Source organism: Lissotriton vulgaris, chromosome 7, assembly GCF_964263255.1.
Source record: "Lissotriton vulgaris chromosome 7, aLisVul1.2, whole genome shotgun sequence".
Taxonomy (NCBI): domain Eukaryota; kingdom Metazoa; phylum Chordata; class Amphibia; order Caudata; family Salamandridae; genus Lissotriton; species Lissotriton vulgaris.
In genome coordinates, this window is record NC_141695.1 from 851,154,595 (window position 1) to 851,167,790 (window position 13,196).

The 13,196-nt window shown below is 44.6% G+C and overlaps 1 protein-coding gene across 1 annotated transcript in view; it reads left to right on the forward strand.

Moving 5' to 3' along the window:
* Positions 1–13,196, forward strand: part of CLINT1 (clathrin interactor 1) — a 656,796-nt gene that overhangs the window by 157,356 nt on the left and 486,244 nt on the right. The window contains exon 4 of the mRNA XM_086931221.1: positions 12,578–12,686. Coding sequence (XP_086787347.1) covers positions 12,578–12,686 — 109 coding nt within the window. The remainder of the gene's footprint in view (positions 1–12,577; positions 12,687–13,196) is intronic.

Below are 13,196 nucleotides of genomic sequence, written 5' to 3' on the forward strand. Positions count from 1 at the left end.
TTGTGCTTTCTAGGAGTCTATGGGAGTAGCCTTGCTGTGTTTTGGACTGTATGGGCTATTACTAAATATGGATATGATTCTTATGCCTTTATAAGGATATTATTAGTTATAACCACATAAGTGAATGAATCAGGAATATCGAATTAGGGTCCTAGATAGAAATACAACACCCACTCCACGTATTAATGTCCATCATTACTAAATAATAAGCAATATTAGACATACGATGCATGTGTGTTTTCCAACCCACCCCAAAATACATAATTGCATTTGAAATGTTGTATGGTTTATACACGAAAAATTAGTATTGGTACTGTACGCTTTTCAAGCAGGATTATCATTCAGTTAAATGCATATATATATCAGCTGAATGAATTGCGAAAATTACACATGAAATGGCTCTGTATACAGAAAAGCAGGTCGAGACCACTTCATCACATATTTATACGATATTGTACATGTGCTAGACGCTGAGGTAAATATTGTCTCTAACGTCTCTAAAAATAGAAGCTCTGTTCTGTAGTAGGGGATCTCTGTGTATAGTCATAATCTAGTGAATAGTCCCGCCCATGTGCGTGGACCCCGGAGCAATCAAAAATAATCTCTTAAAGTGTCGAAAAAAATGCAGAACTGCACAGACACTTAAGAGAGAATTTAAGACCGATAATGCAGCCTATAACCAGGCTACACTGTCCAGTACTTCAACTAGAAATTCCACCAAAAATCCACAAACAGCAAAGCCTGTCCAGATTTCCCTTGCCTTAGCAGCAAAAACCCTCTGGAATGATAGAGAGGAAGACATGGACAGGCAAGCCCCATAGGCTGCCATTATGTGGCTCAAAACAGGATACTGTGCCTTTAAGAGAACTTTCCAGAACTTCACAGTATCCCAGAATGCACTGCAGGTCCCTTTTACTTTTAGTTCTTTTTTCCGGCTCCAGCAAGCAGGACCCTGGAGCATTGAGCTCTCCCTTTTTAAGGGTTTTTGGTGATTTTTCACTACTTTTCTCAAAGTTAAGTGCTTTATTGTACTTTGGTGCCTTTCTCCTTGGTTCTTGCACTCTGTTTTTTGTCGAATATGCCTGCATTATTCGATAAATGCCCGGAGTGCTCCAGGAAGAAGGCCAAATCAGATCCCCATGAGGTGTGTATCCTCTGCCTTCCATCTTCCCATGTCCCAGAGGAGTGTGTGATCTGTCAAGGCTTCTCTGGCAGGACCCTGAAGGACAGAAAGAAGATCAGACTTCAGGGCCTCGAAGAAAGAAGACTGAAGGCACAAGGTGGGTCTAGAGGGGCTTCCTCTGCCCATGCTGAGGCCTCTGGGGGGCTCCCCAGGGGCAGGAAGGCCAGCAAACGTCATCATTCTCCGCCTGGGTCGGTTGCGCCCGCTACGGCGTTGAGAGGGATGACTACGGTCTGTTCTCCATCGTCGGAATCGAAATGACGTCGGCGTCGAGGGATGTTATAAGACCATCAAAGTCCCTGGTGATTATTTCATCGTTTTCCTCGTCGACGTCGAGCGATCGACGTCGACAGGCGTCGGCGCTCGCCGTCGAGGCGACTTCGCCGTCGGCGAAGAGGAGACGATCATCGTCGAGGAGATCCTCGTCGTCTAGGTCGCCGTCGAGGCGCAGATCCCCGTCGAGGCGCAGAAGATCCCCGTCGAGGCGCAGAAGATCCCCGTCGAGGCGCAGAAGATCCCCGTCGAGGCGCAGAAGGTCGCCGTCGAGGCGGACGAGGTCGCCGTCGGGGCGAAGGCGTTCAACGCCGAGGAGGAGACGCACGCCGTCTTGTCGCCGTTCTTCGACGTCGAAGAAAGGTGGAAGGAGGCCTGATGCCGTGGGAGGTTCACCATGGTCCCAGGCTGGTAGAGAAGGCGATTCACCGGTCTCGGTGTATTTCGAGGTGTATACCCCGTCGGGGAAGGTGACTTCTAGTTGAAGTACTGGACAGTGTAGCCTGGTTATAGGCTGCATTATCTGTCTTAAATTCTCTCTTAAGTGTCTGTGCAGTTCTGCATTTTTTTGACACTTTAAGAGATTATTTTTGTTTGCTCCGGGGTCCACTCACATGGGCGGACTATTCACTAGATTATGACTATAACAGAGATACCCCTTCTACAGAACTGGAGTTACAGGACAGAAACTACTTCTCTAAGTATAGTTCTACTTTAAGCAGAGTACCATGTGCCAGAAAAATTGTAAATATTTATGAAGTGAAAGAAATATAATTTTGCTTTCAGGGGAAAGGAAAAAAATAGTCCCAAATGTTTTCAGTAGCATTGTTTAACAAAAAATGAATGCCGAATTCAGAGTTCAGGGCACGCTGTGTGATCATTGTTTTTAAAGGTTGTTCTTGTTGTTAGGAGAGAACATCATATCAGACTCGCAAAAAATTGGTCTACAACATCAGGTGAAAGTTCGACCAAGTTCGAAAATGTTGTAACTGTGCAGTTTGGAGCTTGATTGCTATCATCGATGTTTGGATCAGCAATGCTCACAGAAGGTTGTACCTGTTTGGTGCTGCTTTCCTCTCGTACTTCACCGCCACCTACTCGTAATGGTGAAGTCTCAACGAATGCCGTCATCAGAATAAGTAGCCGCTGGGGACAACACGTTGCATGAGTCGTTACAGGACAAAGCAAAGCGACAATATCCATTGGTACTGCTGATGGTAGCTTAAGACAGACGTCCAACACACATTCTTCTCCGCATAGCAGCCATCGAAGCACAGGTAAGATGCAATCTTGCCAGATAGGTCTGAATGAAAGAAACCCGGTTGTACTCAGATCTTAGCCGGGCCAATCCGAGGACCTTAGTGATACGGTCTCGGTATCGTATTGCTCGAATTGTTTCTTCCATCGTTGCTGGAGTCTTGTCTGTGGATTGGCTTGCCATATCGGAGCAGAAGGAACAAAAATAAAATTCCTGCCACGAGTCCCAAGATTAAGGGTAGGCCGCCAAAGACAGAATGGACAAAATTCGGGAAGATGCCCAGAACTGTTTCAAAGAGTGCTAACAGTCCCTAAAAAACTGTCTTAAATACATGTCCAATGCCACTGGTATCAGACATGTTTAAGACTTGACTTAACATTTCTACGAAATACACGAGGCAATTTGTCGATAAAAGGGTATGTATCTCAGATGCCGTCCTTGCAACTTGCAGATCATACGTTTCTTTGGATGGCGTCAGAGGCACAGTAGTCTGTAAAAGAATAGACTTCATTCTGCTTAAAGTATCAATTCCAATAGAAGAGATATTCACATAAGGCCATATTGCCGCCTCCATGTCTGGATTGCTGTTTGGATACAATACTTGCATTCAGCAAACGACCCTGGAAGTAACAGTAACAAGATAACATTCTCCTGGCACCATACCACAACAGCTGTGGTCATTTATTAAATCGTAACTTTGGTTGGAAAGTTGTCTGAAGAATGGCTCTATCTTCTTTGCAAGAGTGCCTTGCAGGTGACATGAAAGGTTATTTGAAGACCCTTCTCAAGCTCCTTGCAAGTTAATACCTTGACACAGAAGTGTACCGCTTAGTGATTTTTTACAATTATTGCCACTAAGGAATACCTCCTTTTTCCCTTCACTATAACATTTGTGTGTAAGGTAAATCCCAGGTTGATTTGATGTATCCTTTACCCAACCTTTTATACTGGCCTGCTGGTATATATTCTTGTCAATATTTAAACTGGAAAGTTGTTATCGGAATTGTGATTGTTCCGTGTATTATCCATTTAATGATAGGTCTCTCTGACATTGTCAATGGTAATGTCTCATGTTTTTCAATGCTCAGAATCGTATAATCTGCTCCTTTTTGTGCCAAACTGATTTGTTTATCAGGAAGGTTAAAGATAGAAAATAATGACGTTATGTTGATTAGACGCCATGGCACGTAGCCTGAACGTAGGTTTTGCAACGTCCAGCCAAGCTGTACAATAGAACGCAATTGGGACTGACCATGTTGTATCATTAGTAAGTCTTGCTCTATTATATCAAAGGCAGATGAGACAATACTGTCCAGTGAATATATTCTGGAAGACAGTCGTTAACCCATTGTCCACAACAAAAAGTTATTTTTCCAAATTTATACGATCAATTTCTATGATTTTTTCTGCTGTTTCAATTTGCATTACTTTCCAAGCTTCGTTGTATGCAGCGTATATACCGGCCGCTATGAAACATTTTTGACGCTGTTTGCGAGGTCCCATTATGAAATCTCGCAAGTCAGCACCTTCTTTAAGTAAAGTCAAGTGTTGCTTAATTTAAGCCAGTGTGGATTTCTGTAGCCACTCCAGGCATTATTTCCCTACACTGTATGTTTTAACTATCCCTGGATGTTGTCTCTGGGAATATCTTGGGTCTGGCCTGGTCATTTTTAACCCCTGTTTTTTGTTCAGGAATCTATCTTGACAGTTGTTTGTGTCTGTGGGCCAGATCAACCATTTTTTCCAATCAGGATTTGTTCTGGTTTGGTGAAAAATATGGGATACGTCTATTTCCATATCCGTAGTGCTATTACTATCAGGTATGGGCTTCGGAATAGACGGTTTGTTTACATCTTTTATCTTAGCTAGGCCAAGACAAGTAGTTTGTTGAATGGTATCATTCAGGAACATAATTTGCTCTGGGATCATGCTGGCTCTGAATAATGATTCTAGACCTTGTACCTGCCTATCTTTTGTTCCCCAGATGGTTTTTGTTTCAATGTTATTTTTCCAGAACTCAAAACCAAATGTAGACATTTTGTCATAACATTTTTCAGAATAAATCAATTTAGTATTTGTCAACATTGTTTTCATTCCTGTTTTGTTTAACATTTTAAAATAAAACTTTTCTGGATCACTATTGTTAAACCCTGAGAAGTATGGAAATTTCTCATAGAATGTCTTCGAGCTGCCTTTTGGCGGAGTTGGACAATGTTCCCATTGATTGGAATTAAAAACATTTCTAGGTTGTGCAGATTTATGCAAATAGTGATGACCATAGTGATTGTAACAGTAGAATTCCTCATAATTTGATGAACCCTGTAAATAATCATGTTCTGTGAATTTAGCTGACATTACTAAATCTGACATCATATTATTTATATTTTCAAAATCCCAATCATCACAAAAAGAACTTGGTATCACAAAGTCACCTAAGGAAACCTTAAACTGATGTGGATACTTCAAGAGCTCAATAGGGCCATATATATCCTAGTCAGTTCTGTCCCATGCTATACTACCAGGTATTGGGTTGGCTTGGATGTTTACTCATGATAGTTCTCTTTTCTCGATGTGAGAGGATCTGTGAGACTTTAGGACCAAGTTGATGTTCTGACTTGCTGTGTCCATTGTACTTTATTTTTAATCAATGAATCTACCCAAGCACAAAACCATGATGAGCCAAAGCAGGAGGAAAAGTACACCTAACACAGTCCAAAATTCAATCCATGGTGAAATCAGATATGTTTCTTTTAGTTGGTGTAAAAGCTCGGTCATTTTTTCTTTGAAAGTTTTTGTTGCTGGCTTGTCTCCATGTTCACTTGGATCATTGGAAAAGTCATCAAAGTTGATAAAATAGCCAGATGCTGTATTGTCAATTTGTGGGATTGCTTCCGGATTTCCATTGATCTTTGCAATTTCTTTTGTTACATTTGTACATTCTGATGCCACATCGTTATAGATTGGTGTATCTTCACAAATTGTTGCAATTTGGGTTTCAAGAGGCACAAGTTCCATGGCTTTGTTGCATAGTCCCTTGTTATTCGCTGCAGGTTTATCGAATGTGATTAATCTCTCAGTTTGAACCTCCTGGATTGTAGCAAAGTTTGGTCTTCTGCTATTTCTTGGTAGTCCACTGGGCCTGCTATTTATTATCGGCCACATGTTTGTGGTTTCACCAGATCGATGGAAACAATTCTGTTTTCCTTTTTACCAGCAAGTGGCGGTAGTACTACTGATCTTGTTCCGCTGACAGCTAAGACAGGTACTGCTTTTCTGTAAGAAGGCCCAAATTCCTTCTTTACTGCAATCTTTTCTCTGACCAGAACCCCAATCTTCGGAATCCAGACAGGTCTTGCTGGGACAGGTGGTTCTTCAGTGGTTGTTGGCTTAAACCGTATGTTACTTTGACTCTTTCTTGTTTCATTCAAGTCCTGTAAAACAGCCAAACGATCTTTGATATCAAAGGTTTTTTCTTTCACCACTGAAGTTTGACGATCCAGATCCTGGATAATCATTCTAGTACCAAACAATAGTTCGTACGGACTGATGCCTCCTAGAGAATTTCTTGGCATGTTATTAAGACTACGTTGGACACTTATTAAATGTTTAACCCACCCATCAGCGAACCTAAACCCTCGACGTTATAGATTGCTTTATGTCACGGTTTTTTCTTACCACTACCGCATTTCCCTCAGGATGGAAAGGAGAAGAGTACCGCAACACGATGCCCATGCTGGTCATGGCCTCTTTGTAAGCTTGAGAGCTAAACGCAGGACCCTGATCAGAATGTAGCATGCCAATTGCGTTTTTGCCGCAAATCTTTTATAACCGTTCTGGCGTCAGCCGAGCGCTGGTGGTCTACATTTTCAAGTTAATTTTGTCTTAATAATTATGGGGACGCATTTTTCTGGTTGGATTTCTGCGTTGTAGATCGCCTGATGCTTTCTAATAAAGGTGTCCTGGCAATAGTCTGGTCCGGTTCACAACTGCGATCTCTCTTGGTTGCGACTTACGGCTTTGAAACCGGAAGCCCAAGCACGTATATTGAACTTACCTTTTTCAGGGGCATCGTTGTTCGGCACAAGTGCGGACGAAGAGATGCAGCGCATGAAGGCAGAGCTGGAGACCCTCTAGGCGGTGGGTCTTGAGAAGGAGTTAAAGAGGAAATTTCGCTCCTTTAACAAGAGCTCGGCAAAGCAGCGGGCTCAAACCCCGAACTGGCAAAGGAGCCAAGATCAGCAGGGACAGCAAAAGTCCCAGTACAAAGGGAAGCGTAATTACAAGGGAGGAAATAATCAACGCCAAGGTAACAACACCGGCAAGACTCAATCCAAACAATGAGTCGTTTCTTCCCCCAGCGCCGTGGACCACTCCAGTGGGGGGAAGCCTGGCAAATCATTTGAAAGAGTGGCAAAGCATCACAAAAGACAGGTGGGTTGGTACTGTCTTTGTTTCATCATCTGCCTCCACCGGTTCCCCCGATGTCAACATCGAATCATCAGCTGCACCTGCTGCAAAAGGAAGACGCCACTCTACTCGAAACGCCACTCTACTTGAAAAGTCAGCTATCGAGAGTACCAGTCGCTCAGAGGGGAAAAGGGGTGTACTCCCGTTATTTTCTGGTAAAGAAAAATGGGCAAAAGGCAGAATACAGACCCATTCTGGACCTGCGAACGCTGATCTGCACGTCAGAAAGGAGAGATTTCGCATGTTGGCGCTTCACCAAATATATCCACATCTCAGGAAGGGGGATTGGATGTGTTCGCTGGATCTTCAAGATGCTTATTTTCATGTTGCAATACACCCCAGTCACAGAAGATTTCTTCGGTTCAGGGTGTGGACCTCCCACTATCTGTTCAAAGTCCTGCCGTTTGGGTTGAAGTCTGCTCCTCAGGTGTTCACGAACTGTGTAGCAGAGGTGGCAGCTGCTCTACAACGCAGAGGGGTCTTCGTTTGCCCATACTTGGACGATTGGCTGGTGAAAGGTCCTTCCCCAGTCAGCGTAAGGAAGCAATTCCAGACTTGTATACAGCTCTGCCAGAGTCTAGGACTCCATGTCAACTTCGGAAAGTCAGTCATTCAGCCCACTCAGAGGATCCATTTTCTTGGAGCTATGCTAGACTCCGAAGCAGGAAAAGTGTTTCCTTCGGAGGAGAGACAGTCATCAATCACCCAGAAGTGTCAGCTGATTCTTCGCGACAGGGTTCAGAAAGTGCGCGGGATTGCCTCCCTGCTAGGGTGGATGGCCTCTTGCATCTTTCTGGTCCCGAATGCCAGACTTCGAATGCGTCCTCTTCAGCAGGATCTGGAGGACAAATGGGACCAACAATCGGCTCGCTGGGACGATCACATCATCATCTCAGAAGCAGCTCAAGCTTCTATTCCATGGTGGACAAAAGCTCAGAATATGCAGGTGGGAGTCCTGTTCCATCAACCTCCTCCTGTGCAAACGCTTATCACGGACGCCTCCCTTCTGGGCTGGGGAGCGCACACGGGACCACTGCAGGTGCAAGATCAGTGGTCACACAAGGAAAGTACTTACCATATCAATATGCTGGAGCTGAGAGCATTGCATCTAGCTCTCAGTGCGTTCCACCCCTTAATCCAAGAGACATCTGTGTTAGTACAGACAGACAACACCACCACAATGTACTACTAAAACAAGCAGGGAGGAACGCGCTCCCGGACGTTGTCATTGGAAGCGCAGAGGATTTGGCATTGGCTTCTGGCTCGCAGGCTGTGTGTCACGGCGGTTCACCTTCCAGGGGAACAAAACGTAAGGGCAGACTCTCTAAGCCGTCATTTCGACGACAAAGAAGACTGGGTCCTTCACGACGAGGTGGTAGAGGAGCTATTTCAATCCTGGGGTCGTCCCAACATAGACCTGTTCGCGGACGAGCAAAACGCCAAATGCCGAAGCTTCGCCTCCAGGTTCCACCGGCCAGGCTCGAGAGGGAATGCTCTTTTTATCAACTGGTCAAACGAATTTGTGTACGCCTTTCCACCTCTCCTGTTGATTCCGAAGGTGGTGAGCAAACTAACACACTCGTGCACGACCATGATTCTGATTGCTCCCGATTTGGCCGAGGCAGTGGTGGTACACGGACCTGCTTCACCTATCAGTGACTCCTCACAAGAGGCTGCCATGCAGGCCGGACCTGTTGTCCAAGATGAACGGGCGGATATACCATCCCAACCTTGGATGGTTCCTTAGGTCATCCAATACGGCTATTTAGGTTTGCCAGAGGACTGCATGTTCATTCTGAAAGAGGCAAGGCGTCCTTCCACCAGACATTCGTATGCATGCAAGTGGAAGAGATTCTATATGTGGTGTATTCAGAAAAATCATGATCCAATCAAATGTCAAGAAGAAGCAGTTCTTCCTTATTTGTTTCTAGCGAAAGCAGGTTTAAAATTTAATTCCATCAAGGTGCACCTAGCGGCCATAACCTCTTTCTTCCAGTTAACATCTGTCAAGGACTTCCTGCAGGGGTTGAAAAAATAATACCCTCCAGTGCGTCCTCCTTCTCCACCCAGGGAGTTGAACCTGGTGCTATCAAAGTTAATGGGTCCTCCTTTTGAACCCATTCACAAAGCTACTTTACAACATCTTTCGTGGAAAGCAGCTTTTTTGGTGGCTATCACGTCAGCTCGCAGAGTGAGCGAGATTCATGGCCTCTGTGCATCAGAACCCTATACGGTGTTCCATTTTAATAGGGTGGTGCTGCGGACGCATCCATCTTTTCTGCCTAAAGTGGTGTCAGATTTTCATGTAAATCAAACCATCTCTCTGCCCACTTTTTTTCCTAATCCCTCTACTTCAGCTGAGAGGGCTCTGCATTCCTTAGACCTGAGAAGGGTGTTAAAATTCTATCTTGAAAGGTCTAAAGTGATACGTCTTTCTGATCATCTTTTCGTAAATTATGGATCGATCAGGTCAGGCCATGCTGCCTCCAAACGTTCCATTTCTAGGTGGATCGTTTCTTGTATCAAGCTTGCTTATCAGCTAGCACAAAAACCCCTGGGGTTTTCTCCCCAAGCGCATTCCACCAGAGGAAGAGCTGCGACTGCGGCTTTTCTCAATAATGTGCCCATGTCTGAGATCTGTAAGGCGGCGACCTGGCGGTCCGTCCATACATTTACCAGACATTATTGTCTTGAATCTGACACGAGAGCAGATACCCAAGTAGGCCAGGCCTCCTTGCGGAGTCTGTTTAGCAGCCAGTCTAGGCTGTGATGTTGGGTCTTATAAGATAGAAGATGTTCTTCTCATTTACCTGCAGGTGGTTGTTGGGCTTGCTATTCTATTCCGTGCTTATGACTATTGATGAGGATCCCCTGGAAGAGAAGGATAAGTTACTTACCTGTAATCCTAGTTCTCTTCCAGGGGTATCCTCATCAAAGTCATAAGCAACCCACTCGCCTCCCCAGGTAAATGAGAGCTTTACGATTTCTATATTTGTATTTAAGCCCTGACATCAGGGTTATGCAAAGAACAACTGACCGAACTGTCACCCCTGAGGCATGATGGGAAGCCTGGAGCTCAGGGCTGCCTTAAAGGCACAGTGCCAGTTTTGTGGTTGAAAATGCTTTCATTTTCTATGTTATTGCTTTTCAATGCAGCTTGAGGCTAACAATGTCTTTTATGAGCAATTTTCAGGAATGATGAGTGGTTTTGCTCATTAAAATACAAAATTCAAAGGTTATTTGATTTAATGTGTTCTTTGTTTCCTTCATAATTGCAGTACATGTACAAGGTTTTACATTGGTTTAGCCTCTTCTTTGGGGCTGCATTGGTGTGAGAAAAATAATATATATACGTACATATATGTAGTATTGGATATATGTGTTTTTACATATATCTTTTTATATTGTTTCCGGGGTCCCGCACATGGACGGGAATATTCAGTGCTTATGACTTTGATGAGGATACCCCTGGAAGAGAACTAGGATTACAGGTAAGTAACTTATCCTTCACTGCAATTTGGCAAACATGAAGCTTCTAATTTTATTTGATCCACGGTGGTACAAGCCATTCTTATCTAGCTCTGACTTGCAGTGTCTTGGGTTATGTGGATTTCTTGCATTCAGAGAATGTTTTTTTTGTGCTAGAATGAGACAACAGACCATTTCGGGTCACACACCGTGCTCAACCTAAAACAAAAATCATGACACTGCTCGGCATTTGTGAACTAATTTAACTGTTGGCTTTGAAAAATGCTTCTAGGTAGCGAGAGTATGGAAGTTCCTAATTGTAAATAGCACACTTGATAATAAACTCGAGGATGAGATAGAAAATGGGTTGAGGGATGTAGTGGTTACGTTTAAACCTGTTAGCTAAGCAGGTGGAATGGAGAAAGGCTGAATGAGAGTCTGAGATAGTCTTATTTTATTCTCAGCACTTCCACCTGTGTTCAGTTTAGGGTGGTAACCGTTGAATTTCACATACTTGAGATAGTCTCTGTGGTAGATTTTGATAGTTGGGCAACTAGTACACGGGCTGATATATGTAAAACGTTCTTCTCAGGGGTGAAAAACATAAGCTGTGGGCTTATTTTAGTTTGTTTGACAAAAAAGTTTCTTTTATTTTAATGCGACTGAAATTGTTTTTTTCTTTAAGTAGGGTTTCTCATTTTCTTTCTTTCAGTTTGAAAATTTTCAGTACATGTAAACTTAATCTTTGTGCAATAAAATATAACTTTCGTCCGGAAATAGGTTATCCTGCTTCATTTGAGCTGGTCTTTAGGTAAAGGGGTAGCTGCTCGTGCTGCTGTCGTATAAACACTGAATCCATGTTCTTTTGCACATTTGTATTTAAAAGCACCAACTATGTACCTTGCCTTGGAAAAAAATAGCTCGAACTTGCTGCCGTCAGTGTTGAAAAGGGTTGTTGTTGTGGAGCTGATCGGCCGGCTTCACTAGGAGTGGGGATTGTTGCTACTTTATTAAACTTACCCACAGGATAGTACGTGTTTGTGGAAAGGCATACCCCCTTGTTGAGTTGAATGTTTAATGCATTCGCCAGGTCTGCTGCTCGAACGCCATGAACCGACTCGGAGGGAAGAAAGTGTCTACTATCTGGGCTCTAATTGTTCTCCCTGGGGCCTAGTAACCATGAATATTTCATGCCCAAGCCCACGCGGTGCTGGAGTTCTGAAGCCTTTCTAGAGTTGGTTGTCATCGGGCTGGGAAAGAGTCTTCTCCCTACACCACCACCCGTTGTTTGGCTTCAGCAGTTAGCAGCCTAGTGCTCTGACCCCAACACTCCAGCCGCTTTGGAGTATTACTTCAACAACTGGCTGTGTAAAAGATAATCTGTTTTGTTTGTAACAAATTTGTGAAGGGACATGGCGGAATTGTCACAAGCTGCCTTGCCCTCGGTACGATTGAACAATGTGTTATGAGCAGAGCTGCCCACTGTGTTTTAGGATTATTTCTCATGAGGCAGCACGCTGGCAGGAAATAAGGAAACGTGGGGGGGGGGGGGGGGGGGTTCCACAAAAGGATCCGCAAGGAGAAATTTCTAAGGAAGAATGAAATATTGCAGTGGCAGTCTATTCATTTTTTTTTTTTTTTTTAAAGTAAAATCTCATATTGAGGGGGTGGCGGGGGCATAGTTAGTCATTCGGTTGTGCTTTCCTGCACCTGAACCAAGCCGTAGAGCGACCAGTGGCCCCTATGGCTGTAGCCAATCTCCCTTAAAGCGTAGCCTGAAAGAATGAGTGCCGGACGGAACAGCTTTATGTGGGGGTGGTATGTGCCAGTGAGCGCCTCTCTGCGCTGTTGTTAATGCTGTTTGTTCAGACCTCCTGCTGTTGTGTACTGCTTCTCATGCTCTCTCCCCACGCCCTCTTCTCTTCCAGTCTCTGCTGCTTTTGGCTTACCTCATCAGGAACGGCTCCGAGCGTGTGGTGACCAGCGCCCGGGAGCACATCTACGACTTGCGCTCTTTGGAAAACTACCACTTTGTAGGTGAGCAGGAGTTCCTTCCCGCCAGTGGGAGCTGGCTGCGTGGCCTGGGGTTGTCAGTCACCGATACGAGCCCCAGGAGTCTGGATGTTCGTGTTAGGAAGCGGCTGCTCCTCGAGAGCCTTGAAGATGCCAGGCAGTGTGCCCCAGAGTATTAATTAGCACAGTCAAGAACTTTCTGAGCTCGTTGCAAACAGAGCCCACGCCGCTCCAGCCCAGGCTTTCTATTAAAATATGCACAGAACTGGGCCTCCTGGGGACACTGAGAGGAGGCCTTTAATTATACAGGAATCTCCAACTCCTAAACGCGCGTGGCTTTCGAGACGCTCCCAGAGCCCTGTCTGCACTGGAGCCTGGCTGATGAGTGTGTGAATGAGGAAGGCTTTTGTGTGCGACCTGTCGAGACAGCCTATATGGGCCTGGCGGTGCTGAATGAGGTTGAGCAGAACATGGCATGATAGTAGCTGTATGTGTGCATGCTCTTGTGCTGTCTGCATATACCTGTCCGTGCGC